At 42.0% G+C, this 27,596-nt stretch overlaps 1 protein-coding gene across 3 annotated transcripts in view; it reads right to left on the bottom strand.

Moving 5' to 3' along the window:
• LOC121289310 (torsin-1A-interacting protein 2-like) overlaps positions 1-24,524 on the bottom strand; it is a 31,560-nt gene extending 7,036 nt beyond the window's left edge. Inside the window, exons 1-7 of one of the 3 annotated variants that reach the window (XM_041208639.1) lie at positions 24,387-24,524; positions 16,027-16,092; positions 10,940-10,984; positions 10,697-10,777; positions 9,887-9,946; positions 2,186-2,245; positions 217-279 (exon numbers count right to left, since the gene is read on the bottom strand). In XM_041208639.1, coding sequence (XP_041064573.1) covers positions 217-279; positions 2,186-2,245; positions 9,887-9,946; positions 10,697-10,777; positions 10,940-10,984; positions 16,027-16,092; positions 24,387-24,456 — 445 coding nt within the window. In that variant the 5' untranslated portion in view covers positions 24,457-24,524. Of the gene's footprint in view, positions 1-216; positions 280-2,185; positions 2,246-9,886; positions 9,947-10,696; positions 10,778-10,939; positions 10,985-14,215; positions 14,239-16,026; positions 16,093-24,386 lie in introns of those variants that run through there. The other 2 variants (XM_041208640.1, XM_041208641.1) reach the window with 2 other exon arrangements.
• Between the last annotated feature and the right edge of the window lie 3,072 nt (positions 24,525-27,596).

Raw genomic sequence — 27,596 nt, forward strand, 5'->3', positions numbered from 1 at the left:
AGAGCCATCTTGCCAACCAATCAGCACCCTTTTCTCATGCAGTATAAATTGTTGCTCCTTTTGAAATTTGGCATTCTTGCATCTGTCCTGATGATTGCAAGATGTTTTCTTTTCAGAAATACTCAAGTTCTGTACTTCCAAGTGACCACAGCTTTTCCCTTTGGCATAAAGTTGATATATAACAACTGGATAAATCTTAGCAGGTTTGGCTTATACCTTCCTTCCCATGTCTTCTGTCCCTTCGTTCTTTCTTTGGTGAAGGCTCACTGCGAGGCAGAACTGTAGAGTGAAAAAACAAGGCTACTGAACAAAAAAGTAAACTTAATCTCTGTGCAATGTCACTACCACCAATACCAACATCAACACAGTTATACACTCAATGAACAAATTCAATCACTTCAAATGAATGCAGGACATAGATAAGTGAAGCCAATTACATTCAGTTGGCTGGAATGCTTGCCATTTATCCTCAACAAAAGTCATCACACAAAGGCAGGGAAATAACCCCTTTGTTTCATTCATTAAATAAGTGCAAGACATTCCCTTTGGCACCTTGAAAATTAGGAAATGTTCAGTGACGGGAAAATTAGCCTAAAAATCCTCACAGCTTATCGTCTATAATTAAGCCCTTTTCCCTGAGCATAGGTGCAGGACAGCACAACCTATTATATATTATACTGTCTCACTGAGACAGTGAAACAGACAGAAATTAAATACTAAAGAACTTGTATTTGTATAGCACCTTACATGACTGCAGGACATCCCAAAATGCCACCCATCTAATCAAGTAATGTTCTCGTAAAGTGGGGGAGGAATAAACTTCCCTGCCACACTACATTTGCCATAATGTCTTTAATACCCAGTTAAGAGGGCAGTCAGCCTCAGCTTAACATCTCATCCAAAAGACAGCACCTCTGACAGTGTGACACTTCCCTCAGTAGTGTAGTGGAGTGTCAACCAAGATTATTGATTCGAGTCTCTGGAGTGGTATTTGAGCCTATAACATTCTGACCCAGAGGCAAGACTGATACACCTGCTATTCGTATATTTTGGGACAGTTAATATTGCAACTTGGATTGAAGTGAAATCCAATCTCGAACGATAACTTGCAGGATAGCAAGGGGAGGCACACTTCTCTACAGAACACTATCACAGGAAATGACATTTACAATGCTTACCAATCATTTCACATGTTTCACAAAATGGATAGGTCAAGCAGTTCCTCCAGGAGAGACAGTCATTCCCAGGGACGTGTGTCTCTACAGAGTCAGGAGTGCAGGTTGTCCAAGCTCACATGTTGTGTGGAGTTTTGAAAAGAGGAGGCTGAGCGATGACCTATAGTAGTCTTTAAAATTATGAAGGAGTTCAATAGGATAGATGTAGAGATGATGTTTCTACCTGTCACTGAACATTTCCTAATTTTCAAGGTGCCAAAGGGAATGTCTTGCACTTATCTAATGAATGAAGCAAAGGGGTTATTTCTCTGCCTTTGTGTGATGACTTTCGTCTGAATTACTGAATGTAATTGGGGGGACCACAAATAAACATTAGCGTCCATAAATAAAAACAGTCACTGATAAATCCAACAGCGAATTCAGAAGAAACTTCTTTATCCAGAGTGGTGAGAATTTAGAACTTAATATTGTGTGCAGAGACTAAGGTGAAAGGTATAGATGTATTTAATAGGAAGTTAGATAAACATATGAGGCAGAAAGGTTATGCTGATATATGTTTCTGCGATGTGAATTCTGTGCAATTCTATATAATACTTCTAAAGATAAATGCCACTTCATCAAAGAGCAAACATGCACATCCAAAAATACGGAGAGTGGCTATTTGTGGTGAATTGTTGTGATCATCAAACCAATGCATGCCAGAGACGTAGAAACCTTTCCCATTTGTAATACTGAACATTGGTATCATGTTTTCCCAGTTTGGATAGGTAACACCCTCTCTGACTTTTATTGCCACACCCTACAGAAGCCTAACTGAGACACCTGGAACACAGTCCTGCAAGTCATGCAGAGAACACAATGCACCAATTAGTGCAGCTAAACTTTAAGAGGGTCTCAAGAGTTGGCCAGCCTTCTGTGAATTTTCCAGCTAAAATCTGACATTCCTTAAATTCTACCTACTCTGAAAGATGAAACAAGCATTAGAACAAAATATTGCTGTCAGGCTTTACCTGAAGTTACAGGCCTGGGATCAGCTTTAGCTGGTGACACACTCCCACCATCCTTTCGGTCTATAGAAAAGCAAGAATCGTAAAGGTTAATAACAGTGTCTCAAAGTACATGTAAGAGGTGAGATCATGAAAGTGAAATAACTGAATCATTTAATAGGAACCTTGAACATTGAACCTAAGAGAAACCGCAAAGGGTAATTCCAAAATGACAGTCAGATTGAATCTAAAACTACACACATCGTTTGATCAAGACTAATGCCAACGTGACAAAAGCTGGTTTACATCATCTTCTTTCTCTGATGTGATAGATACAACTCTCTCAAAGAAAAACTAAATCAGATTAAGACAAAATACAATCCCAGGTGTTCCCTTTTAAGAAAACAGCAAGGATCTTGCTTTCTGTCTCAGGCAAGAATCACTGTGTGACTTCGGCCAAAGTTTAAAATTTCACTCGCCCTGTTTATTTTTTTTTGAGTACGGATGTGCAACATTGGTAACATGCATTTATGAGCTGCAGCACCAGTTTTCTATCATGCAGGGAAATCCATCTACATTGTGGCCTGAAGACATCTAGTTTCAAGATTCCAACATTTCAATGTGGTTCAGACCTTCTGCAAACTGGGCAGACTGAACCTAAGGACCCAGGTAAGCATGAAGCCAGAGAGGTGAGGAAGGGTGGGGGTTCAAAAATGAAATAAGTTGATCTCTGCCAATGTTAAATTGAAAAATCGCAACAGTTCAGAAAAGTTAATATCTTTTGTTGCAAGTCACAAAGTAATTGTCTGATCTTGAAAGAAAAATCACATCTGTAATAACAGGATCATAGAAATTTGTTTTGCACACTACATGCAATAAATAGATTAACATTCTTTACGACGGTACAATAAAAGTTAACATAACATCTTGGTGGTTCATGAAACCAGAATTATCTGAACTCCACATTTTCTGTTCAGGAAATGAAGCTGAGATTTTAAAGCTATTTTCAATCACACACAGACTCCATTGATTCACAAGAACAAAAGAAGTAGGAGAAGTAGGCCATCTGATCCTTTCAGTGTGTTCCACCATTCAAGATTATGGCTGATCATCTACCTCAACACTACCTACCCATACTATCCCCATATCCCTAATTTCCCCGAACACTCAAAAATCTATCAACTTCTGTCTTGAATATATTTAACGACTGAGCATCCACAGCTCTCTAAGGTGCAGGATTTTAAAGATTCACAACCCTTTGGGTGAAGTAATTTCTCTTCATCTCAGTCTTAAATGATTGACTCTTACCCCTAGACTGTGCCCCCATGTTCTAGATTTCCCTGCCAGGGGAAACATTTTCTCAACATTTATCCTGTCAAGTCCCTCAAGAATTTTATATGTTTGAATCATTCTTCTTAAGTGCAGGGAATATAGTCCTGGTCTACTCAATCTCTCCTCATAACACAATCCCCTCATCCCAGGAACCAATCCAGTGAACCTTCACTGCACTCCCTCTAGTAAACGTATTTCCTTCCTTAAGTAAGGTGACGAAAACTACACACGGTACTCCGAATACGGCCTCAGCAATGCCCTGTATAATTATAGTAAAATGTCTTTACTCCTATACAATAATTCCTTTGTAACAAAAGCTAACATACCATTTGCCTTCCTAATTGCTTTCTGTACCTGCATGTTACATGAACCATGTACAAGGACATCCAGATCTAACTGAATGCAAAAATTTCCCAGTCTCTCACCATTAAAGAAATATGCTGCTTGTTAATTTTGCTTGCTTGTTAATTTTTCTTACCAAAGTGAATAATTTCACACTTTGCAACACTGTATTCCATCTGCCAATTTCTTGACCACTCACTCAACCTGTCTATATCCCTCTGCAGCCTCTTTGCACCCTCCTCACTGCTTACTTTCCCATCTATCTTTGAATCAGCAGCAACCTGGACACATTATAATCAGTCCCTTCATCCTAGGCATTAATATAGACTGTAAATAGCTGAGGCCCAAGAACTAATTGTGTTGGTACCCTCCTGCCAACCCAAAAGTCTTGTACTTCGCCTTCTCCCCATTTACCAATTCTTAATGCATGCTAATACATCACCCCCGAATCCCATGAGATCTAATTCTGCATAATAACCGTGTGTGACATGTTAGTGAATGCTTTTTCAAAATTCAAATACACTGAGGCACAGGTTACCAAATGGGATTATATTATTGCTATAATAGAGACCTGGCTCAAAGGAGGGCAGGACTGGGCTTTAAATATTCCTGGGTACGAGGTGTTTAGAAGAGACAGGAAAGAAAGAAAAGTTGGGGGTTTGGGGTGGCAATATTGATTAAAGATGGCATTACAGTACTGGAGCGAGAGGATGTTCCAGAGTGGTCAAGGATGGAATCTCTCTGGCTAGAGCAAAGGAGTGAAAAAGGTGCAGTAGCATTGAATGGTGTAGTATATAGACCATCAACTTGTGGAAGGGATGTGGAAAAACAAATTTACATAGAAATTACAGAGAGGTGCAAGGATTTGAGTAATCATAATGGGGGAACTTCAATTATTCAAATATAGACTCGGATACGAATAGTACAAAGGGACAAGAGGGGCGAGAGCTCCTGAAATGTGTTCAAGATAATTTTCTGCAGCAGCATGTTTCCAGTCCAACAAGAGTACATGCACTTTTGGACCTGGTTCTGGGGAATGAGTTGGCCCAAATGGATCAAATATCAGTGAAGAGCCTCTAGGGGACATTGATCATGAGGTTTAGGTTGGTCATGGAAAAGGACAAGGAACAATCCAGAGCAGGGATAATTAATTGGGAGAAGCCAACTTCAATGGGATGAGAATGCATCTGAGTCAAATGAGTTGAAATTAAATGTTGGCAGGAAAGATGGTGGCTGAACATTGGGCCACCTTCAAAGTAAAGGTATTGAAGGCAATGTCAAGGTATATTCCCTTGAAAGAGAAAGGTAGGACAAATAAATCCAGAGCACCCTGGATGATGAGAGAGATAGAGGTGAAGATGAAAAGGAAGAGGCGCGCATACAACATATATCAGGTAGAAAATACAATGGAGAATCAGGCTGAATACAGAAGGACCAGAGAAAAAGTGAAGAAACTGATAAGAAAAGCAAGGGGAGAACATGAAAAGAGCTGGCAACTAACATAAAGGGCAATCCTAAGGTTTTCTATGAACATGTAAATATTAAATAATATTAAATAATAAAAGGGTGGTAAAAGAAAGATTAAGGCTGATTAGGGGCAAAAAAGGGGAACTACATAGGGAGGCTGGAGAAATAGCAGAGATATCGAATGAGTACCTTGCATCTGTCTTTATAAAGGAAGAAGACGCTGTCCAGGACAAGATAAGAGAGGAGGTAACTGGTACACTAAAAGAATTTACAATTAAGATGGAGGACATGTTAGAAAAGCTATCTTTACTTAAAATAGATAAGGTACCAGGACCGGTTGAGGTGCATCCATGGGTTCTGAGGGAAGTGAGAGTGGAAATTGCAGACGTACTAGTGATAATCTTTCAGTTTTCCTTAGACACAAGGGAGGTTCCAGAAGTGGAGAATTGCGAATGTCACACCCTTGTTCAAAAAGGGCTGCAAGGATAAAGCTGGCAACGACAGATGAGTCAGTTTGACCTCAGTGGAAGGGATACTTCTGAAACCTATAGTTCAGGATAAAATCAATAATCACTTAGTGCAGGATAATTAAGGAAAGCCAGCGTGGAATCATTAAGGGAAAATCATGTTTAGCTAACTTGGAGTTTTTTGAGGAGGTAACAGAGAAGGTTGATGTGGTGCATATGGATTTTCAAAAGGCGTTTGATGCAGTGCCACACAGCAGACTTGAGAGCAAAATTCTAGCTCATGGAATAGAAGGGAAAATAGGCACTTGGATAAGAAATTGTCTGAGTGACAGGAAACAGAGAGTAGTGATAGATGGTTGTTTTCAGATTGGAGGAAGGTTTGCAGTGGAGTTTCCCAGGAGTCAGAGTTGGGACCCTTGCTCTTCCTGATATATATTAATGACCTAGACTGCAGTGTGCAGGGCATGATTTCAAAACTGCAGATAATAAGAAGATTGGAAATGTCGTCAACTATGTTGGGGGCTAGTCATGAACTTCAAAGGGACATGGACATGTTGGTGGATTGGAAAGACAAATGGCAGATGAAGTTCAATGCAGACAAGTATAAAGCGATCCATTTTGGCAGGAAGAACATGGTGAGACAGTATAAAGGGAGAGTCTCTAAAGGAGGTACAGGAACAGAGGGACTTCGGTGTATACGTACATAGGTCATTGAAGATGGCAGGGCATGTTGAGAGAGAGCAGTTAATAAAACATGTAGTATCTTAGGCTTTATTAATAAGGGGTTCGAGTAAAAGAGTAAGGAGGTCATGTTGAACTTGTATAAGACACTAGTTAGGTCTTATTTGCAATACTGTGCGTCATACTTGAGGAAGGATGTGAAGGCATTGGAGGGAATAGAGGAGATTCACAAGAATGATTCCAGGGATAAAGAACTGTAGCTATGATGATAGATTGGAGAGGTTGGGACTCTTTTCCTTGGAGAAAAGGTAGCTGAGAGGAGACTTGATCAAGGCATTCAAGCTCCTGAGGGGTATGGACAGGGTAAGTAGTGAGAAGTTGCTCCCACTCAAGAGAGCATCAAGAACTAGAGGGCACAGATTCAAAATATATATATTTTTTAATTCATTCACGGAATGTGGGCTTCGCTAGCTGAGCCAGCATTTATTGCCCATCCCTAGTTGCCCTTGAGAAGGTGCTGGTGAGCTGCCTTCTTGAACCGCTGCAGTCTCTGTGGTATAGGTACACCCACAGCGCTGTTAGGAAATTGGCAAAAGGAGTAAATGTGATGTGGGGAAAAAAAATTTCACCTAGAGGGTGGCTAGAGTCTGGAACAAACTTCCTGAAAGGGTGGTGGAGGCAGGTGCAATTGAGGTATTCAAAAGGGAATTGGATAGCTATCTGAAAAGAAATAATGTGCAAGATTATGGGATAAGGCAGGAGAGTGGGACTCGGTGGAATGCTCTTTCAGAGAGCAAGTGCTGAATGGCCTCCTTCTGCACTGTAAAGATTCTATGATACTACATTCACTGGTTCTCCCTTATCCATCATCAACCCTGTCGACCCTGCAAAGTCCTCCTTACTAACATCTGGGGGCTTGTGCCAAAATTGGGAGCGCTGTCCCACAGACTATTCAAGCAACAGCCTGATGAAGTCATACTCACCAAATCATACCTTACAATGTCTCAGACACTACCATCACCACCCAAGTATGTCCTGTCCCAATAGCAGGACAGGCCCATCAGAATGGTCGGCACAATGGTATACAATCAGGAGGGTGGTGCCCCGGGAATTTTCAACATTGACTCTGGACCCTATGAAGTTACATGGCATTAATTCAAACATGGATAAGGAAACCTCCTGCTGGTTACCACGTACTGACCCCCTCCCCTAGCTGATGAATCCATACTCCTCCATGTTGAACACCAATTGGAAGAAGCACTGGGGACAGCATGGGCACAGGTTGCATTGAGTGGGGGACTTCAATATCAATCACCAAGATTAGCTGACGAAGCTGGCTGAGTCCTGAAGGACATAGCTACTGGCAGGGTCTGTGGTGGTGAGGCAACCAACAAAAGGGGAAAAACTTGTTTAACCTTGTCCTCAGCAATCTACCTGTTATAGATGCATCTGTCCATGACAGGATTGGTAGGAGTGACCAGTGCATTGATGAAGCAGCTGAAGATGGTTGGGCCGAGGACACTACCCTGAGGAACTCCTGCACTGATGTCCTGGAACTGAGATGACTGACCTCCAATAAGCACAACCATCTTCCTTTGCGCTCAGATTGACTACACCCAGTGGAGAGTGGTCCCCCCGATTCCCATTGACTCCAGTTTTGCTAGGGCTCCTTGATGCCACATTCTGTCAAATACGGCCTTGATGTCAAGGGCAATCATTCTCACCTCACCTCGGGAGTTCAGTTCTTTTGTCCATGTTTGATCCAAGACTCTAATTAAGTCAGGAGCTGAATGGCCTTGGCGGAAGCCAAACTGGGCATCAGTGAGCAGGTTATTGCTAAGCAAGTGCAGCTTGATAGCACTGTTGATGACCCCTTCCATTGCTTTACTGATGATCAAGAGTAGACTGATGGGGTGGTAACTGGCCGGTTTGGATTTGTCCTACTTTTTGTGTTTAGGACATACCTGGGCAATTTTCCAAGTAGCCAGATAGGTGCCAGTATTGTAGCTGTACTAGAACAACCTGGCTAGGGGTGTGGCAAGTTCTGGAGCACAAGTCTCTACCACATCCCACTACCCCCTCTCACTGTGACTGTTCTGTCTGCCACCCAGTGCCCTCAGTGAAACCCTCAGGACCCCACTATAGACAGCACCAACCCCGACCTTTAGGACCATCTCTCTCCCACCATCCCTGCCCTGAAACCCACTCCCCCATTTAACCACAGATTACCCACACATTTCCCTCCCTCCCACATCCCTGCATCCTCGCATTCCCTCGCTGTCTCTAATTCCCTGATTTATACCCTACCCTTCACTACAACTACTGTTGGGCGGGCCAATAAACAACTCCCGCCAGTATTTTCTATCCCATGCTATCCATAGTTCCACCCAAAATGTTTCTGCTTCTTGATTTTGTGAGCTAAGATCCACTCTCTCTACGGCCCTTATCCATCCTCAATTATTAGGGCTACCTCCTCCTTTTCCATTTTGCTTTTTTCTTTGAAAAGTTAAGTATCCTGGAATATTCAGTTCCCAACCCTGATCACTTTGTGACCATATCTCCATAATGCCTGTAGATCAACTTATTAATTCCTGTTCGTGCTACTAATTCATCTAGTTTGTTGCAAATGCTTTGTGCATTCGGATACAATGCTTTTAGCTTAAACATTTCCTAAAACTTTCCCTGATGTCACCTTCGTGATCAATGCCCTATTTATTACCTTTGTTACACCCACTGTTCCTTCCTGGTCCACTCTGCTTATTTTTACCCAAAACTCTGCTCTGCAGCCTTAACATTTCCCTTCTGCTTTTGAATTTTCATTTTTCCCGAATCCTACCAACCATGCCCTTTATGGTTTAAAACCCAGTCTACTGCCCTAGTTACTGAATTCGCAAGTTCTAGCTAGTTTAGTGGAGTCCAACCCAACAGAACAGTTCCCTCTTACCCCAGTGCTGGTGCCAGTTATCCATGAAGCGAAACCCTTGTCTTCTTCACCACTCTTTCAGCCACGCATTTAACTTTCCAAAATGTTTATCCTTGTGCCAATTTGCATGTGGCTCAACTGACAATCCAGAAGTTATCTTTGAGGTTCTGCTTTTAAAATTTGACCCTAACGCATTGGGCCCCCTCAGCAGAACACCATTCCTTGATTTACATACGTCATTAGTTCCTATGCGGACCACGACAACTGGATGCTACCCCTTCCACTTGTTCTACAGCCGCGAGGTATTGACCCAGGTGCCAGGCAGCCAACAAAGTCTTCAGAACTTCTGGTTGTATCTATTTCCCTAAATACATGTTCCACTATCATTACCACCTTCCTTTTCACTACCTCCACTAATACAAGCAGCTCTTTCCTGAGAATTGTCCGGTCAGTTCTACACTCAGTCATACATCCACCATACTTTCTTGTTCAGGGAACCGCAAGGAGACATACTTCGAGTTGAACGAAGAGGTCTTCGGCTGAGGCTAGGCTGTGTGTGCAGAAGAACTTGATCTGCAAAAAACAGAAACATAGCAAGAGGTTATGAGTGTCCAAAGTTCAGTGCTAAGTTCAACTCTTCCAACTCAACTTCCAGTACAGATACCACCCATTAGGTACGTTGTTGATTTTTTTCTACAGTAACACGTAGATGACAGAATAAAGTATATGAATGAGCCACACAGTTCTTAGTTCAATCCCATTATGAGTTAGCTGATCTCATTAAGGACAGTGGTTGAGGCATTATAGTTGCCTCAACAATCCTAGAGTCAGGAAAGGAAAAGGATAAATATTGTCCAAGGCTCCGAGGACTGGTGGCAATCCAGTGACTCTTACTAGAAAGTGCTCCAGAGTGGGCACTGGGTGTAGACAAGATGGGTGTGGCTATAATGCCCCACTGTTAAGAGGGAGAGAGTAGGGAAGGTGGGGGAAAGGGAAAAAGGGGAATAGGGGCCAGAAATAAAACCCAAATTCAAGACTGCTCACATACATCCACTTTTCAGCAAGGGTATCAATGAGTCTTGGTAAACCTGGATTGTCTCCCTAACTGGTGAGGAGGGAAATCAGTTAGAATGTCTGATTCATTACCCTAATTCACAAATATTAAGTTTCACTGTATTCATTCCAGTATAAGTGGTTTAACTGGAAAGGTCAATGCCAAAGAACAGCAGTATTGATTTACAGCTGATGGGTTAAAGGACAATTGGCAAAAATGGAGAATCCCATGAGTGGAGCTAACCGTGTTCTATCTCTGGGAGCTCTTACCTGATAAAACCTGAGACCGTGTCCTGCTACATATCGGTGAATCCCCACCTGCCCCCACATCCATATCAGAGTCACTGGTTTCTAGAGAGAAAAGAAACACAGAAGCATCACGCATCACAACCACACTGTTCGAGATCTCTGCCGGCATTCACAATGACAATGGGCATTTCAAAACCAGATTGTCTCAATAACATCAATATCATCAGATAAAACTGGGCCAATATCTCATGCGCCTCCACTTACCTTTGTCAGATTTGCTGAAATCAACTTCATCTTTAGGACTGCGATCTGTTGAAAAGGAATCATACAAGTTATGTACCCTAATTACCATTTCATGCCCCAAAATTAATCACAGTCTGCACAACTAGAAATTTTATATAATTGCAGATAAGGTGCATCATCCTAAGGAGCTGGGTGGTAGGAATGCAGCTTTATCTTGTCCTTGCAAAGGGGGAAAGAGGAGCATATCCTAGACTTCCCTTACATCAAGGCAAGATGCAGAAGATTTGAAAGCAGCAGGGAAGATGAGGCTAGAGGGAAGAGAGGAGGCTAATGGCAGGAGAGAAGAGATGAGAAGATGAACAGTTACTGACCTGTTCAGCGGCCATTTATTATTAAACACACTGGTCTGCATATGGTTGTGGCTGGAATGTGTTTGAAAGAAGCTTTAGACTTATCTGATGACATATGAGAAAATTAAAATACAAATAACCCTACCTACGAAAATGTACACATGCACGTGGTTATTTAAGAAAAATTAGTAAATATAAATCTAGAAACACAATCCATTTCTGTTAGCAACACTCATTGATTCATATCCATTGGAGTTTGAATACTAACTGCAGACCGAGGAATTTGATTCACATTCAAGCATGCGCTTTTTGCCCAATAAATCGTACCCTCACCAACTGTTAATGGCTCATCTTATGATGTCAGTATAACAGCTCATTTCCATCATTTGCTAAGGTCTAGCCAGTGTACCAATGACACTCTAAACATCACGATTGGTATCCCTGATTGATATTGGATTCACATGTAAACACTGCTGTTAGCATTCTGAATTGGCCCAGACCTATCTCAAAACTAGTTTTTATTCATTCACAGGATTTGGGTATCACTGGTTAAGGTCAGCATTTATTCTTCATCCCTAATTGTCCATCAGCCACCTTCTATAATACAACTGAATGGTTGGCTAGGCTAATTTATTGCTGATTTCCTTCCCTAAAGGGCATTCGTGAACCAGATGGGTTCTTTTGACACTCCAGCAGTTTCAATGTCATCAATACTGATGCTAGATTTTCTTAAATTTATTTTAGACATATTTAATTAAATTAAAATTCCTCAGATACTCTGATGGGATTTGAACTCATGTCTTCAGATCATTAGACTAGGCCTCTCGATTACTAATCCAGAAACATAACCACTATGCTACTACTTCCCATAACGTGCTTGGCCTAAATAGCCAAGTGGTTATGGTACTGGGCTTGTAACCCTAAGATCAAGAGTTCAAATCTCACAATGGCAAACTATGAAACCGTGTAACTTCATCTGAATGGGAACAGATGGAAATGTGTTTGTACTTGAAAGAGTTACTTCCCATAATGTATTCCACAGTACTAAAAACAAAATAGTAATTCTTTTGCACACTGTCTAGAAATAAGAATCAGGCTCCTTAATTCATTACCTATTTTCTTTCTGGGGAAAGATAACACTGGCATGCAGGGGAGAGAAAATAACAACTTGCATTTTTATAAATTTATTTTATGACCTCAGTACTTCACAACGAATGAAGCACTTCTGAAGTGTTGCCACTGTTCTAAATGTAGGAACAAACGACTGCCAATTTGCATACAGCAAGGTCCTGGAGAAAAGCAATGAGATAAAGGACCAATTAAACTGTTTAAGTGAAAGTGGTTGAGGGATAAATGTTGGCCAGGCTATCAAGGAGAGCTCCTTTGCTCTTCTTCAAAATTGTGTCATGGGATCTTTATAACCACCTCAGGGGCAGACAGAGCCTTGGTGTAATGTTAAAGCAGCACTCCCTCAATACTGGACTGAAGAGTCAGCCAAGATTACATACTCAAATCTCTAGAGTAGAGTTTGGACTTAAGTTCAAGAGTGCTGGTACTAAGCCAAAAACAACTTAGATTAATATAGCACCTTTAAAATAATAAGGCTTCCCAAGGCAAATTTAGACACATGAGACACTATTGGGGTAGATGGCCAAAAGCTTGATCAAAGTAAGTAGGTAACTCCAGAGCTGAGAGCCCAGGCAGCTGAAGGCATTGCCAGTGGTGCAGCAATGAGATTCAGTGAAGTGCTCAAGAGGCCAGAATTAGATGAGTTCAGCTTTCTGAGGTTGGAGGGGATTACAAAGATAATCTGTATCTCTATGGCAAGGCCATAGAGGGATTTAAAAACAAGGGTGAGGCATTACTTTAGGAGCCAATTTAGATTTGCAAGCTCAGAGGTGATAGGTAAACAGGGTTTGATGTGAGTAAGAACATGGAACAGCAGAATTTTGGATGACCTCAAGTTTATGGAGGGTAGACTGTGTGAGGCTAGCCAGGAGTGCGGCAGAATAGTCAAATCCAGGAGTAACAAAGGCATGAATGAGGGTTTCAGCAGGAGATGGGCTGAGGTAGGGGTGAAGCCCTGCGATATTACAGAGGTGGAAATAGGTGGTCATTGTGATGGCGTGGTCAGGAGCTCATCTCAAGGTCAAACATAACATCAAGGTTGCAACAGTCTGTTTTAATCTCAGACAGTTGCCAGGGAGAGGGATGGACTCAGTGGCTAGGTAATGGTGTTTGGAGCAGAGACTGAAGACAATGGGCCGTAACTTCCAAACTCCAGGGTGTCGTATCTGGGGGTTACCCCAAAGATGCGCTGGGGAACCCCCACATTCCACCTTGGAAGTTCCCAGGTAAGGTTTGTACGGCAATTGCCTGGGAAGTGCAAAGTTCCCATGGTCAATAGCCATGCACTGGGAACCACCCGAAAATTCGACTTAAATCGTAAACATCGGATAGTTCCAACTGTGTTAGCTCAAAAGTTATCCAGAAAAATTAGATGAATGAAAATTACTTCCAGCTTCAGGATTATTATTGTACAGTCCCACAGTGACCCCCATCACAGGCCTTACTCCACACCACTCTTACCACCTCCTGACTAGCATCCCACCGCGGACTAACCTCTCAACCCACATGACACCCCACCTCTTGACTGCCCCCACCCCATTCTGCAGGGGACTACCACACCACTTCCCACCAAAGGGGCTCCCCCACAACCCATATAGGACAACCATCACCCCCACGGTGACTCTTCCCGCCCCCCACTCCCGGCCAGGTTAAACTTCCAACTCCCCAACTCCAACTGCCGCCAGGCCCGACTCTCACCCCCCACCCCCTGCCAAGTCCTGACCCAACATTCCTCCCTCCACCCTACCCCCCAACCCCAAGGTCCGACTCCCACCCCCAGGCCTGACCCAACCCCACCGCCCCAGTCCTACCCACTTACCTTCTCTTTTGGCTTGTCAAAGACCTTTAAACTTATCTGGTTTACAGCAGCTAGTGCCATAAAAAAGGGGAGTGGCTTACTTATCTACGACTACAGCCCTCTATGCTAGGCCCAGGGGATGTGCTGCACTGTCCAGATCTTGCCTGCTTTGAGTCAGAAGGTCAGGCAAGATAGGATTGCCTGGATTTCAAGGAACTCTCGAACGGAGTAGCAATCCAACTCAATTGTCACTTTATTGGAGGTTACAGCCCAATGGTTTTAGTCTTCCCAATATTTAATTGCAGGGAATCTTTTGTTCATCCAATACTGAATGTTGGATAAGCAGTCTGATAATTTATCAACAGTGGGGCAGTCGAGATGCGTGCTGGTGAGGTACTGGGCATTATCAGTGTACATGTGAAAACTATGATGATGTTGCTAAGGGGCAGCATGTGGATGAGAAATAGAAGGAGATCCAAGGTGGAGACCAGAGTGATTAGTAATATAATACATGTTTTCTACTATATAGCAAGGCTAGGCACAGGTTTTAGTACAATGATCTGGACTTTCTGAACCTTTCTGTGTCTATCGTGATTATCAGTGCTCTATATCTAGATAGCAACAGATGTTCTCCTAGTCCTGACACCTTGCCTTTACTTCTTCCAAAAAATCAAGAGTTTATCTACTGTAATGTTCTTACAAAACAAGCAGCATGGCATTCAATGAGGACAAGCAAGTTAAATGGTGCTCAAGGCTATGACTCCAACATTAAAGTACCAGAGCTCCTGAACCATCAGCTATCTTGCTCCTCCACACCACACAATTTCCTGGTACTCAAGACTCAGCTTTGGGTTGAAAGGTCTCACTAGTAAACCAATGAACCCTCACACACACACATGGGTAATGTTAATTGCTGTTACCCAGAATCAAGATATATAACGTGGTTGACCCAATATCGGCCACTTCATACTATCATCACAGGTTATTACTGCCCCATCTTCAGTCTCATGTTTGCAACATTTAGGAGAGGCACCAGAGGTTGGAAACCTCACCTTTGGGCATGAAATAAAATAGCAGAGGGCACAGTAATCCAGGGTCAGGAGAATTACTGGCAAATTGTGGCCTAATCAGTAAAGCCTCTGCATACTTGAAACCTGTGGCTCTGATTAATAGACCTCAGTATTATATGATCTTCACTCAACTGTCAGTCAATCATCGAAAGGGATTCATCTATTATGCCAAGGACCAGTCCTACAATTGATCAAATAAAAAGGGGCTCCACAGTTCTATTCCAACATATTTTTCTTGGGTATAAATTCCTTCAGAAAGTGCCAACACTCCTAAACTAGGAGTTCCTTGACATTTTCCCAATTCCACAATTCTAGATCTAGATCTTCTGCAAATCTTCAGTTTTTCCTATTTTACTGTTATCAGCAAGCTTGGCCACTAAACATTTAGTTTCGATATCCAGCTGTTAGATATGGTTAAGTGGGTAGCACTCTCATCTCTTGAGTCAGAAGGTTGTGGGTTCAAGTCCCATTCAAAGAATTGAGCACAAAGTCAAAGCTAACACTCCAGACATGAAGAATCCTCCGCCCCTCTCAGCAAGATGGAAAAGATCCCATTGAAAGAGGAGCAGGGGAATTCTCCTCAAATTACTTCATTGGCTAAAAAGTACTTTGGAACATCTTGAGGTTCTGAAAGGCGCTATAGAAAGTCTTTCTACTTAATTGATGTTGTGCCTAAGTACTGTGCTTAAAGAAATACTTAAGCCACATGTACTAAAAAAAATTCTTTGTGCAGTCGAAAAACTTGGAACGGTTAATTTATACCTCTCCTCGCAGGACTGCTGTCCACATCATCTGTCACTCCTTTCTTTGAAGAAAGTTTACTTCCATCTGGAAAAGTAATGAGGAGAACAAATCAACCAAAAAACAAGATGTTACACTGCAGGTGAAGTGCATAGACATCACCTGGGTTTCAACAAATCTTAGTTTACCAGCTTGGGGCATTTTGTATGTCATTTGAAATGTTGCCTATTTCCTGCTCAAACTATGCAAATGACGAGCAGCAGAAAATGCTCCACTGCTGCTGAGACAGACACAACAGCATGTGCTGTCACATCGGGACAATCCCCAAATAGGTTTGAAAGCACTAGTGTTCAGCTAACTCGACCAGTCTGCATTCAAACATCTTCTGACTAGAATTATTTATGGCACCAGTGATAAGATACAGAATTTTAAAGGGCTGGATACAAAGATCACTCAATCAGCTGCACAAGAGGTCGCCACTTGAAGTCTAGCAACAAGTGACAGATGGCCACTAATATAAAAAGGCATTGAAGTGTGGAACTGAAAAGGCACTCATCTGTTTCAGAACTCCAAAATGAGATCTTAGTACACTTGCCAGGCCAGATGACACTTCTTTCCTCTTGCAGTGACAAGTGTCTCTCTGTCTTCAGGATTACTTTCTACCATTAACCTTCTTATTTTGAGGTAACTTTATTTTATCATATAAAGATACAGACAGATCACAAGGGTGTTATTTAATCTTAAGAGTTCATGCAGAATCCATAAACCACTTGAACTTTGTTCTCTGAACTTCCAGCAACTAGAAAACTAAAGTCAGACACGCCTACAGACATGAATTAAGAATGCAATCAATTAGTTCTCTCTGGTTTCTGTACCTAATTAAGTCAACCATGTTCTTAGATTGTACGTTCAAAATTCACCTGACTTAACCTCAAAAAGTTCAGATTATGTATATTCATCCTCACCACCAAATACTCAGCCAAATATGTTTACTTGGCGCTTATGTGAAAGCATCATTACAGAATTTCATCCAAGTGACCATGTGAGCCACACTATTGCACTGCTGTTCCTGAGGTTACAGTTAGTGATGCAGAGCTGAGAATGTGGGGCTCCTGGAAGCCAGTGTTGCATTTTTGGACAATGGCACAGAGGGGTAGCATGTAGATGAAAACTAGGAGGGGTCAAGCATAGGTACTTGGGAGGATTCCAGAGGTAATGGTGAGGAAGCTGGGAGAGAACAAAATGCTGGAGATTCTCTGGTTATGACTGGAAAACTAAGTGTGGAATCAGGCATGGGAGGTCATACTCAGCTGGGCAAGGAAGAGAGGTGATGGAAGAAAGCAATGTGGTCAACCATCTCAAAGAATGAAGCCAGGTCAAAAGGATGTGGAAGGAAAGTGCAACACCACAGTCAGATCGGTCACAGGTGACTTGTGACTTTGATGAGGACCCTTTCAGTGCTGTGGCAAGCACAAAAAAAGCCTGATTGGAGAGGTTCAAACCTGGAGCTGCAGGAAAGTTGGGCACAGGTTTGTGGTGTGACTATACGTTCAAGGACACCTGGAGAGGACTAGGATGCTGGAGATAGGGTGGTAGTTCACAAGGACATAGAAGCCAAGGGTGGGTTCTTCAAAGAGGCAGGTGATGACAGCAGACTTGACAGGGAAGGTGACAATACCAGAGGAGAGGGAACCATCACCAATATCAGCTAACATGAGAGCGAAGAAAGGAAGTTGGATGGTCAGAATTTTTGTGGAAATCGGGTTGAGAATGCAGAAGGTGGGTCTATTGGCAAGATGAGCTTGTAGAGGACATGAGGGGAAGCCGGAGAGAAAGAGAAAGAAGACAGTTCTAACCAGGGCAACATGAGGACAAGTTTGGCTTGGTGGGTAAGGGGAATAGAGAGATATGGAACAGGCAATTAAACAGGATGGTTTCAGTCTTAATGACCAAGATATCCACACTTTCTTCACACTTGTTGGAACGGTGGTGGAGGCAAGAGGGGGAGAAAGGTTTAAGGAGACATGTATTGAGAAAAGTTGTGTTTATCGTTGGATTCCAAGATAATCGTGGAGTAGAGAGTCATTTTGCCAGAGGACAGCTAGACAAGAGAGACCTTTATGTGGTCCAGCCAGATCTGATTTACAGGCCAATATCATTCATATCTCTTTCTCTTGGAGTTAAGAGACCAAAGGCTCTTGTTTCTGATGAATTGCATCATTCTGATGAATTGTGGTAACTCAGGGCTTTGAAATGTGAGATCAAGTATGAGACCTTTTCCTCCCTCCAACAGCGCCACTAATTACAGAAAAGCACTTCAGTGCCTTGAGGACAATAAGGGAATTAAATAAATGCAAGTTCTTTATTTCTGTAATGGTTGCAGTAACATTGAGTATAATTATGGGGATTTGAAGAATCAAATGTAAGCCTTGCAAAAGTATTCGGTCTTGACTATACATACACCATTAAACTAGGGAGACCATCACTTTGAGCTGCCATATGCATTGCTCAATTTCAATCCTGAACAAGTCTATTCACCCCACAAATAAGGCGTACTAATATAAAAACCTCAAAGCACATTCTGTCCTAATTCAATCCAACATCAAAGAACAAACTTGCCTTTATATGGCGCTTTTCACAACCCCACGCAGTCCCAAATCACTTTATAGCCGGTGAAGCACTTTTTGAAGTGTAGTCAATATTGTAGTGTAGGGAAACATAGCAGCCAATTTGCATACAATGACCACATTATTCTATTTTGGCGATGTTGGTTGAGAGATATACATTGGCCAGCAGAACTCATCTGGTCTGCTTCAAAATAGTGCAATGCGATTCTTAACCTCCACTTCAAGAGCCTGGGTGTACCATCTCCTCCGGAAGGTGGCATCTCTGACAGCACAACATACCCTCAGTACAACACCGAATAATTAACCTAAATGATGTGCTCTAGTCTCTGGAACAGGGCTTAAGCCTTTACCTCATGACTCAGGATGCATTGAGCCAATATTGATTTTCTTGTTTCAAAATTCATGCCACTATTTTGGCACAGAGTCAATGACTTTTTACATAAGGAGGAATGGCAGCTCTAGCATAGTGTCCCTGATGGTTGGAGTGTTCTCTGGATAGCGCATTAAAGAAAAGAAAGGGACTTCTCCCCAGTTACTGGCCAATATCCCCAGGTTATGAAAACGACGACAGAAATCCAAGTCCTCTTTCTTTGTTCCCAGCTGTCTGTCTCAGAAGTAAATAACATGCTCAACCCTCTGGAGTGAAGGCGGAACTGACAACATTCAGATTCAACGGGAACATACTCACTGATCCAATCTTGGGGTGGGGGAGGGGGGAGGGGAAGAGGAAAATTATAAATTCAACATGAAAGGATCTATTCCTCCTCTCCTTCCTCCATTGAGAAAAATCTGAGAACAATTTTTTAAAATGTTAATTCTCACAGGAAAACCGGCTTAAGTTAAAAAAAAACTTAAATGAAATGAACCAATATTTTGCTACTCTCTTCACAACAGAGGATACAAAAAACATTCTAGTAATATTGCTAAAAAAGACATTTTGTCAAAGCTTTTCGTCTTACACTCATCAGGACAATCATAAGAATACCAATGTCAGGGGAAGCAACAACATGAGAAGAGAGTGCTGATTGGTTGGCAAATGGACTTCAACTGATGGAACTTTCCAGAATCTAGCGAATTTTGGGAAATTAACACCAATGCATTTACTGCCTCATTAGCCACTTCTTTTAAGACCCTAGGATGAAAGTCTTTTTTCATCAATACTCAACCAAATTACTATTTGTACTCCAGTATTCGATGAAAATCAGGTTGAAAGGAGAAGGAAACGGTGAAATTACAATCACTGGGGAAGCGGTACTAAGCAAACTGATGGGGCTGCAGGCTGACAAGTCTCTGCGTCCTGATGGATTTCATCCTAGGGTCTTAAAAGAAGTGGCTAATGAGGCAGTAAATGCATTGGTGTTAATTTCCCAAAATTCGCTAGATTCTGGAAAGTTCCATCAGAACAGAAAGAAGCAAATATAACCCCTCTATTCAAGAAGGGAGGGAAACTGAAAACAGGGAACTATAAGCCAGTTAGCTTGATGTCTGTCGTGGGGAAGGTATTGGAATCAATCATTAAGGAGATTATAGAGAAACTCAAGGTAATTGGGAAGAGTCAACAGTGTTTTGAGAAAGAGGAATCATGTTTAACTAATTTATTAGTGTTCTTTTAAGGAGTTGCATGAGCTATGGATAAAGGGGAGCCTGCAGACATACCGTATTTGGATTTCCAAAAGGCATTTGATAAGATGCTACATCAAAGGATATTACCGTAAGACCATAAGACATAGGAGCAGAAAATAGGCCATTCGGCCCATCGAGTCTGCTCTGCCATTCAATCATGGTGATAAATTTCTCAACCCCATTCTCCCGCCTTCTCCCCTTAACCTTTGATCCCCTTACCAATCGAGAACCTATCTATCTCGGTCTTAAATACACTCAATGACCTGGCCTCCACAACCTTCTGTGGCAATGAATTCCATAGATTCACCACTCTCTGGCTAAAGAAGTTTCTCCTCATCTCTGTTCTAAAAGGTCTTCCCTTTACTCTGAGGCTGTGCCCTCGGGTCCCAGTCTCTCCTACTAATCTTCCCCACGTCCACTCTATCCAGGCAGAAAATAAAAGCTCATGGTGTAGGAGGTAACATGTCAACATGGACACAAGATTGGCTGGCTGACAGAAAACAGACACTATGCATAAATGGGTCTTTTTCTGATTGGCAGGATGTGACGAGTGGGGTCCCGCACGGCTCCGTCCTGCAGCTTCAACATTTTACAATTTATATCAATGACTTAGATGAGAGGATTGAAGACATGGTAGCTAAATTTGCAGATGATACAAAGATAGGTAGGAAGGTATGTTGTGAAGAGGAGATAAGGAGGTTGCAGACAAATATAGATAAGTTGAATGAGTGCACAAAAATCTGGCAGATGGAGTATAATGAGGGAAAAGAATAAAAAAGGCAGAGTATTACAAATGGAGAATGGTTGCAGAATTCCATTGTTCAGAGGGATCTAGGTGTTCTGGTGTGAGCCACAAAAGGTTAGTATTCACATACAGCAAGTAACCAAGAAGGCTAATGGAATGCTATCATCAGGAAGATGTAATCATTTTCATAATGTTCTTAGGATTTATTGTAAAGTACAGTAATAGTGGGGTCTGTTTATGTGTGTCTGTGTGAGAGAGTGTGTGAGTTAATTGAATTAAAGGCAGCTGGTCTGAAGGCTTTAATGTAACAGAAGATAAGCTAGGTTTGAAATGTTCAGTAGGTAAACATAGGTGTTAAGGGAACATTTGCATTTTTAAATAAACCAGACTAGCTTGAATTCAAAGGAGGGGTGAAATGTTTCACCTAGCCAGGGGAGGTTAAGAAACAGTGTGTTTATTTTTCCCCCAAATTACTGGTAAAATTGGTACTATGAGAGATTCTTATTATTAGAAATGTAAAGTCAAAAGACAAAGTGAAACAATGGGAATTTGCATTTAAAGGGAAAAATATGTATAAAGGTGCAAAGGGTGTGTGTAAGGGCAGGCATTCTAAGATCCAAAACAAGGGTGAAAAAGTTTCCAGCATCTACACCTCAAGCTGCTGTCTACAAAGAACTGAAGTTAAGAAAACTCACTTTGAATTGGATTGTTCAGGGTATTGTGTTTCTTTGCTTGGATCTTTGAAAATCTATGTGCCTTACTGTTACCTTAACGAAAATGTAACTGGGGGTTAGATTAACTAGGAAATTTAGAAGTTATCATAGTAGTAATTTGAAAAATGTGTGTACACTTAAAATAATTTCTTCTATTAATAAAATTTAATTTAGTTTTGTAAGAAACCTATAAGACTCAGTGGTCTTTATTACTACTGAATTCAAGGCATGCATCTCAAAATTTATACAAATTGCAAAACAGTTGTGGCAGTTGTTTCAAGTTTCCCTTTGGGATTTGAGCAGCTATCCTTTATTACAAGAGGAATTGAACATAAAAGTAAGAGTGTTACGCTTCAGTTATACAGGGCCATACATCAAATATTACATGCAGTTTTGGTCTTATTTAAGAAAGGATGTAAATGCATTGGAGGCAGTTCAGAGGAGGTTTACTAGATTGATAACTGGAATGAGTGGGTTGTTTTATGAGGAAAGGCTGGACAGACTGGGCTTGCTTCCACTGGAATTTAGAAGGGCATGAAGTGACTTGATTGAAGTATATAAGATCCTGAACGGTATTGACAAGGTGGATGTGGAAAGGATGTTTCTTCTTGTGGGTGAGTCGAGAACCAGGGGCCACTGTTTTAAAATCAAGGGTTGCCCTTGAGGACAGGCATTAGAATTTTTTTCTCTGAGGGTTGTGCGACTTTGGAATTCTTTGTCTCAGAAGATGTTGGAGGCAGGATCATTGAATATTTTTAAGGCAGAGGTAGATTTATTCCCTTGCCTAACAAGAATCTAAGGTTATCGGGGTAGATGGGAATTGGGAATTCGAAACAAACAGATCAGCCATGATCTTATTGAACGGCAGAGCAGGCTCGAGAGGCCAAATGGCCTACTTCTGCTCCTATTTCATATGTTCGCATGTTCGTATAACTTGGTATGATGGTAGGTGATCTTAGCCCTTCAAATTGTTCCTATCCCCCTTTGCCAGCCCCACAAGCAAGTTCCCAGTGCAGACTTTGCCAGCTGGCCAGTCTCCCTCCCTCCCACTCTATCCATCAAATTCTGCTCCTCCCTCCCCCTCTAAACATCCCTCCCTCTACCTTTTAACCCCCTCCTCCATCCCTTGCCAAATCTATCTTCTCCCTCTCCCCCCCTAACCATGTGCCTCCCTCTCTCCCTCCCTTCTCCATCTCCCCCCATCTCCCCAGCCTCCTTCTTCCCCATTTTCCCCTCTCTCTCAACAAAGATATATTCGATTGAGAAAGAAAGGCTCTATGAGAAGGATATAACTTCCTTAGTTAGCCACAGATATTAAAGATGATATCAAATTGAAATAAAAAGTGTACAATGCTGCAAAGATTAGTAGCAGGCCAAAGTTAGGGAAAATTTTAGAAACCAGCAAGGGATGACTAAAAAAAAATTACTGAGATATTAGAATATGAGAGTAAACTAACAAGAAAACCAAAAAAGAATGCCTACAGGTTTATAAAAAGGAAGAGTAGCTGAAATAAATACTGGTCCCGGAGCAGCTGGCAGAGACTTTGAACAAGTATTTATCTGTCTTCACAGTACAAGACACAAAAAAATCACAAGAATAGTATAAAATCAAGGAGGAAAAGGGAGGGAGCAACCTAAAGTAATCACGATCACTAGAGAAAAAGCACTGGGAAAACTAATGGGACTAAAGGCTGACAAGACCCTGGACCTGATGGCTTGCATTCTGCTTTCTTAAAAGAAGTGGCTGCAGAGATCAGGATGCAATGGTTGTAACGTTCCCAAAATTCCCCAGATTCTGGAAAGGTCAAGGCGGATTGGAAAACCATAAATGTAACATCTCTAATCAAGAAAGGGGGAAGGCAGAAAGCAGGATGCAATAGGCCAGGTCGCCTAGCATCTGTCATTGGGAGAATGCCAGAATCCATTATAAAGAAAGTAGTACCAAAGATAGGTAGGAAAGTAAGTTCTGAGGACACAAATAGTATTAATAGATTAAGTGAGCGGGCAAAAATTTGGTAGATGCAGCAAAATGTGGGAAAATGTGAAATTATCCAAATAGGTGAGAAATCTTGCTACAACCCTACAGGGAATTAGTGAGACCGCATCTGAAGTACTGTGTACAGTTTTGGTCTCCTTAAGGAAGGATAGACTTGCATTGGAAGCAGCTCAGAGGACGTTCACCAGGCTGATTCCTCGGATGAAGGACTTGTCTTATGAGGGAAGGTTGAGACTATTCTGAATGAAGTTTAGAAGAATGAGGGAGCGATCTTTTTGAAACACATAAGATTGTGAGGGGGCTTTGACGGGGCAGATGCTGAATGTTTCCCCTCGTGGGCACAGTTTAAAAAGAGGGGTTCTCCCATTTAAGGCAGATATAAGGAGAGTTTTTTTTCTCTCTCAGAGGGTCTTTAATCTTTGGAATTCCCTTTCCCGGGGAGCAGTGGAGGCTGTGTCATTGAATAAATTCATGACTGATTTTTGATCTACAAGGGAACCAAGGGTAATGGGGGTGGGGGGGTGGACGGGTTTCAGTTTGGAAAGTGGAGTTAAGGCCACAATCAGGTCAGCAGCCATGATATTATTGAATGACAGAACAAGCTCGAGGGGCCGAATAGCCTCCCCTGCTCCTCATTCTTAGGATCTTTACCACCTCCGCCGCCCCCCTCACCTCACCTCGGCTTTTCTCCGTTTCCTCCCTGGGTCCGGCCCCGGGGCTGCTGCTGCTGCTGCTGCTGTCACTCATCTCCCTGACTCAGCGGTGCCGGTGAATCTCCGCCCGACATCAGAGGGGAAGCCGGTGCTTTGTGGGGGGCGGGGGGGCGGGTGGAATTAACCAAGAAAAACTTTCCAACCGGCACCAGGAACACGAACCGGAACCGGAAACCGGAAGGGCGGCCATCTTGATGATGGCGGCCTTTTTAATCTTTACAGCTTTTAAAGAATATCTTGAATCATCCCGCCGGCTGGATCGCATCTTTAGTCTCTCCGGTGTGTGTTTTTATTAATTAATCTGTCTGTGTGTCTCTCTCTGCCGTTCGGGCTGATTGAACAGTTAGACCCGTTCAGTTCCCAACCCCTCCCGGAATGGGCGGGAGTCACTTGGGAGTGGGAATACGCGACAATGAGATAAAAATGATATATGAAATGAAACAGCTTGATGTCGGTCTGTAGAGAGATATCCAAAACTGGCAGCAAGCCCCACTCTAAAGGAATTGTCTTTCCTACCACATATTACTGAAACAAAAATCAGACTTTACAGACAACTCTGGCACTCGAAATTTTCATGTGGGAGGGCGGAGAGGGCAAGGGTTGCAAGGGAAATGTCGCAGTGGGTTGGGTGGGGTAAAAAAAACAGTTCGAATGAGTATGTTGCTCAGCAGATTATAATGGTCAGTGATGCAAATTGTGCCCCGAATGTCGACACCCCCAGGTCAAGCGTAGCGCAGCTGAGATGCTGCCTCTGCCCTGACTCCATTGCTTGAATCTAAGACTTTAGTTTCCACACCAATCGTTCATGTTGCCTCTCTGAGCAATATGGGCAACTGAACGGTCCCAAATTATAAATAAAAACAGAAAATGCTGGAAAAACTCAGCAGGTCTGGCAGCATTTGTGGGTTCTGTAGCAGAGTCATGCTGGACTCAAAACTTTAACTTTCTTTCTGCACAAATGCTGCCAGGCCTGCTGAGATCTTCCGGCATTTTCTGTTTTTATTACAGTCGCTTGCCATTTCAACACTCTCTCATGCCCACATGTCTGTCCTTGGCCTGCTGCATTGTTCCAGTGAAGCTCAATGCAAACTAGAGGAAGAGCCCCTCATCTTCCGACTAGGCACTTTTCAGCCTTCCGGACTTAATATTGAGTTCAACAATTTCAGATCATGAACTCTCTCCTCCACCCCCACCCCCTTTCTAATAATTTACAACTTTTTTTTACACCATTTTTTTCTTTTCCCTCCTATTTTTAAATTTATTTTGATATATTGTTTCATCTCCACCTTTTAGCCCATTTCGATCCCTTCCCCCCACCCCACCTGCACTAGGGCCATCTGCCACTAGCTTGCTTCCCTTAATGTCTCCATTAGCACATCTTTTAGATATCATCACCATCAACACCCCTTTGATGCTTGGCCTAAATAGCCAAGTGGTTATGGTACTGGGTTTGTAACCCTGAGATCAAGATTTCAAATCTCACAATGGCAAACTATGAAACAATGTAACTTCATCTGAAATGACGGATGGAAATGTGTTTGGCTTGGCCTAAATAGCCAAGTGGTTATGGTACTGGGTTTGTAACCCCAAGATCAAGAGTTCAAATCTCACAATGGTAAACTATGAAACAATGTAACTTCATCTGAAACAGATGGAAACAGGTTTACTCAAAAGAGTATCAACACCCCTTTGATGCTTGGCCTAAATGGCCAAGTGGTTATGGTACTGAGTTTGTAACGCCAAGATCAAGAGTTCAAATCTCACAGTGGCAAACTATGAAATAATATCAACACCCCTTTGTCCTTTCGTCTATGACATCTTTGGTAGTCTCTTCTTGGCCTCCACCTATCACTGGCACTCTATCGAGCTCTCCTGTCCCACCCCCTTCTACCAGCATATATTTCATCTCATTTCTATATGTCTTAGTTCTGATGAAGTGTCATATGGACTCGAAACGTCAACCGTATCCCTCTCTGCAGATAGTCAGACCTGCTGAGTTTTTCCAGGTATTTTTGTTTTTGTTCTAGATTTCCAGCATCAGCAATATTTTGCTTTTATCTTTGTACCATTTTGTCTTTTGCTTCTTGCTAAATGTGACACCATCTGATGTTTTGGCGATCCAGTTGGAACTGGTTGCCAAACAGAGAGAAAATGCTGTCTTTTCACACCATGCTGTTACTCCCTATTGTTGCTTATCTCTAAGTCATAGTTTTGTTGTAAACAATCTTTGATGCGTGTTCTCGTAGCAGCATATTACCTTATATTTTCTAGCAATCTCCCACTCTCACCATTCCTCATGCTATGATGAAAAGCCCGTTTAAAAAACTTGTGGTTCATTCCAAATCACAATTTAAGTTCAATATTTGTCCACTTATCTTATTCAGATGTGCCTATTTTTAGGGTATAATATCTTTGCTTCTGAAATTCACCCTTCTCTAACGTTATCAGCATCACTGAGGGGAAAAGACGAGTTTTTCCAGAATATGATTTAAACCAACTTATTTCTAAAAAAAGACAAAATAGTGCAAAAACATTTATATTCTTACAAACTACTGTATTGTTGCAATATCATATGACTACCAGGATGGTATAAGGCAAACTAGTTGATCTGTGGTCATTTTTCATCCTGTATTTCCTATGTTTAGGATTTATTTATTCTGCATTAGACACCAGGATTCAATAGAACTGCATGATCTTGTGCTGGTCAGTGCCTGCATTCTGCCAAACTCAGTTTCTTCTCCCTACTTCCCTGTCCCCCACAATATGTAGATTTTTAGTCTACTTATCAGTGCAGTCAAAACTTTATTTTAAACTTCAGTACACAGGTAAAAATCATTAATAAGGTTTGTCACTTTAAATCAGTTCCAACTTTGCTTGATAATGTTTTCGTTCACCTTTCCCTGAATGAATTGAGGCTTCATTTGAAAAGATTATTAGAAATGCTAAGAAGTTAAAGAGCTTGTGTAGTTAAAATTATTCAACAGACATTGGTTATTTCTATCATCATTCAATTTTATCTGGCCCTTGATGTGGCAGATTTCAGTTCTCAGTTCCAGAGCAGTGAAAAGGAAATCCTGGAACGAGGTTTGGCTTGCACATCATTGTTGTTTCAGGAAAGGAAACAGATCCTCAGCCTACTGTCCAGGGGGATAGGTACACACATCTTCCTGGTCA

Source organism: Carcharodon carcharias, chromosome 16 (genome assembly GCF_017639515.1).
Source record: "Carcharodon carcharias isolate sCarCar2 chromosome 16, sCarCar2.pri, whole genome shotgun sequence".
Lineage (NCBI taxonomy): Eukaryota > Metazoa > Chordata > Chondrichthyes > Lamniformes > Lamnidae > Carcharodon > Carcharodon carcharias.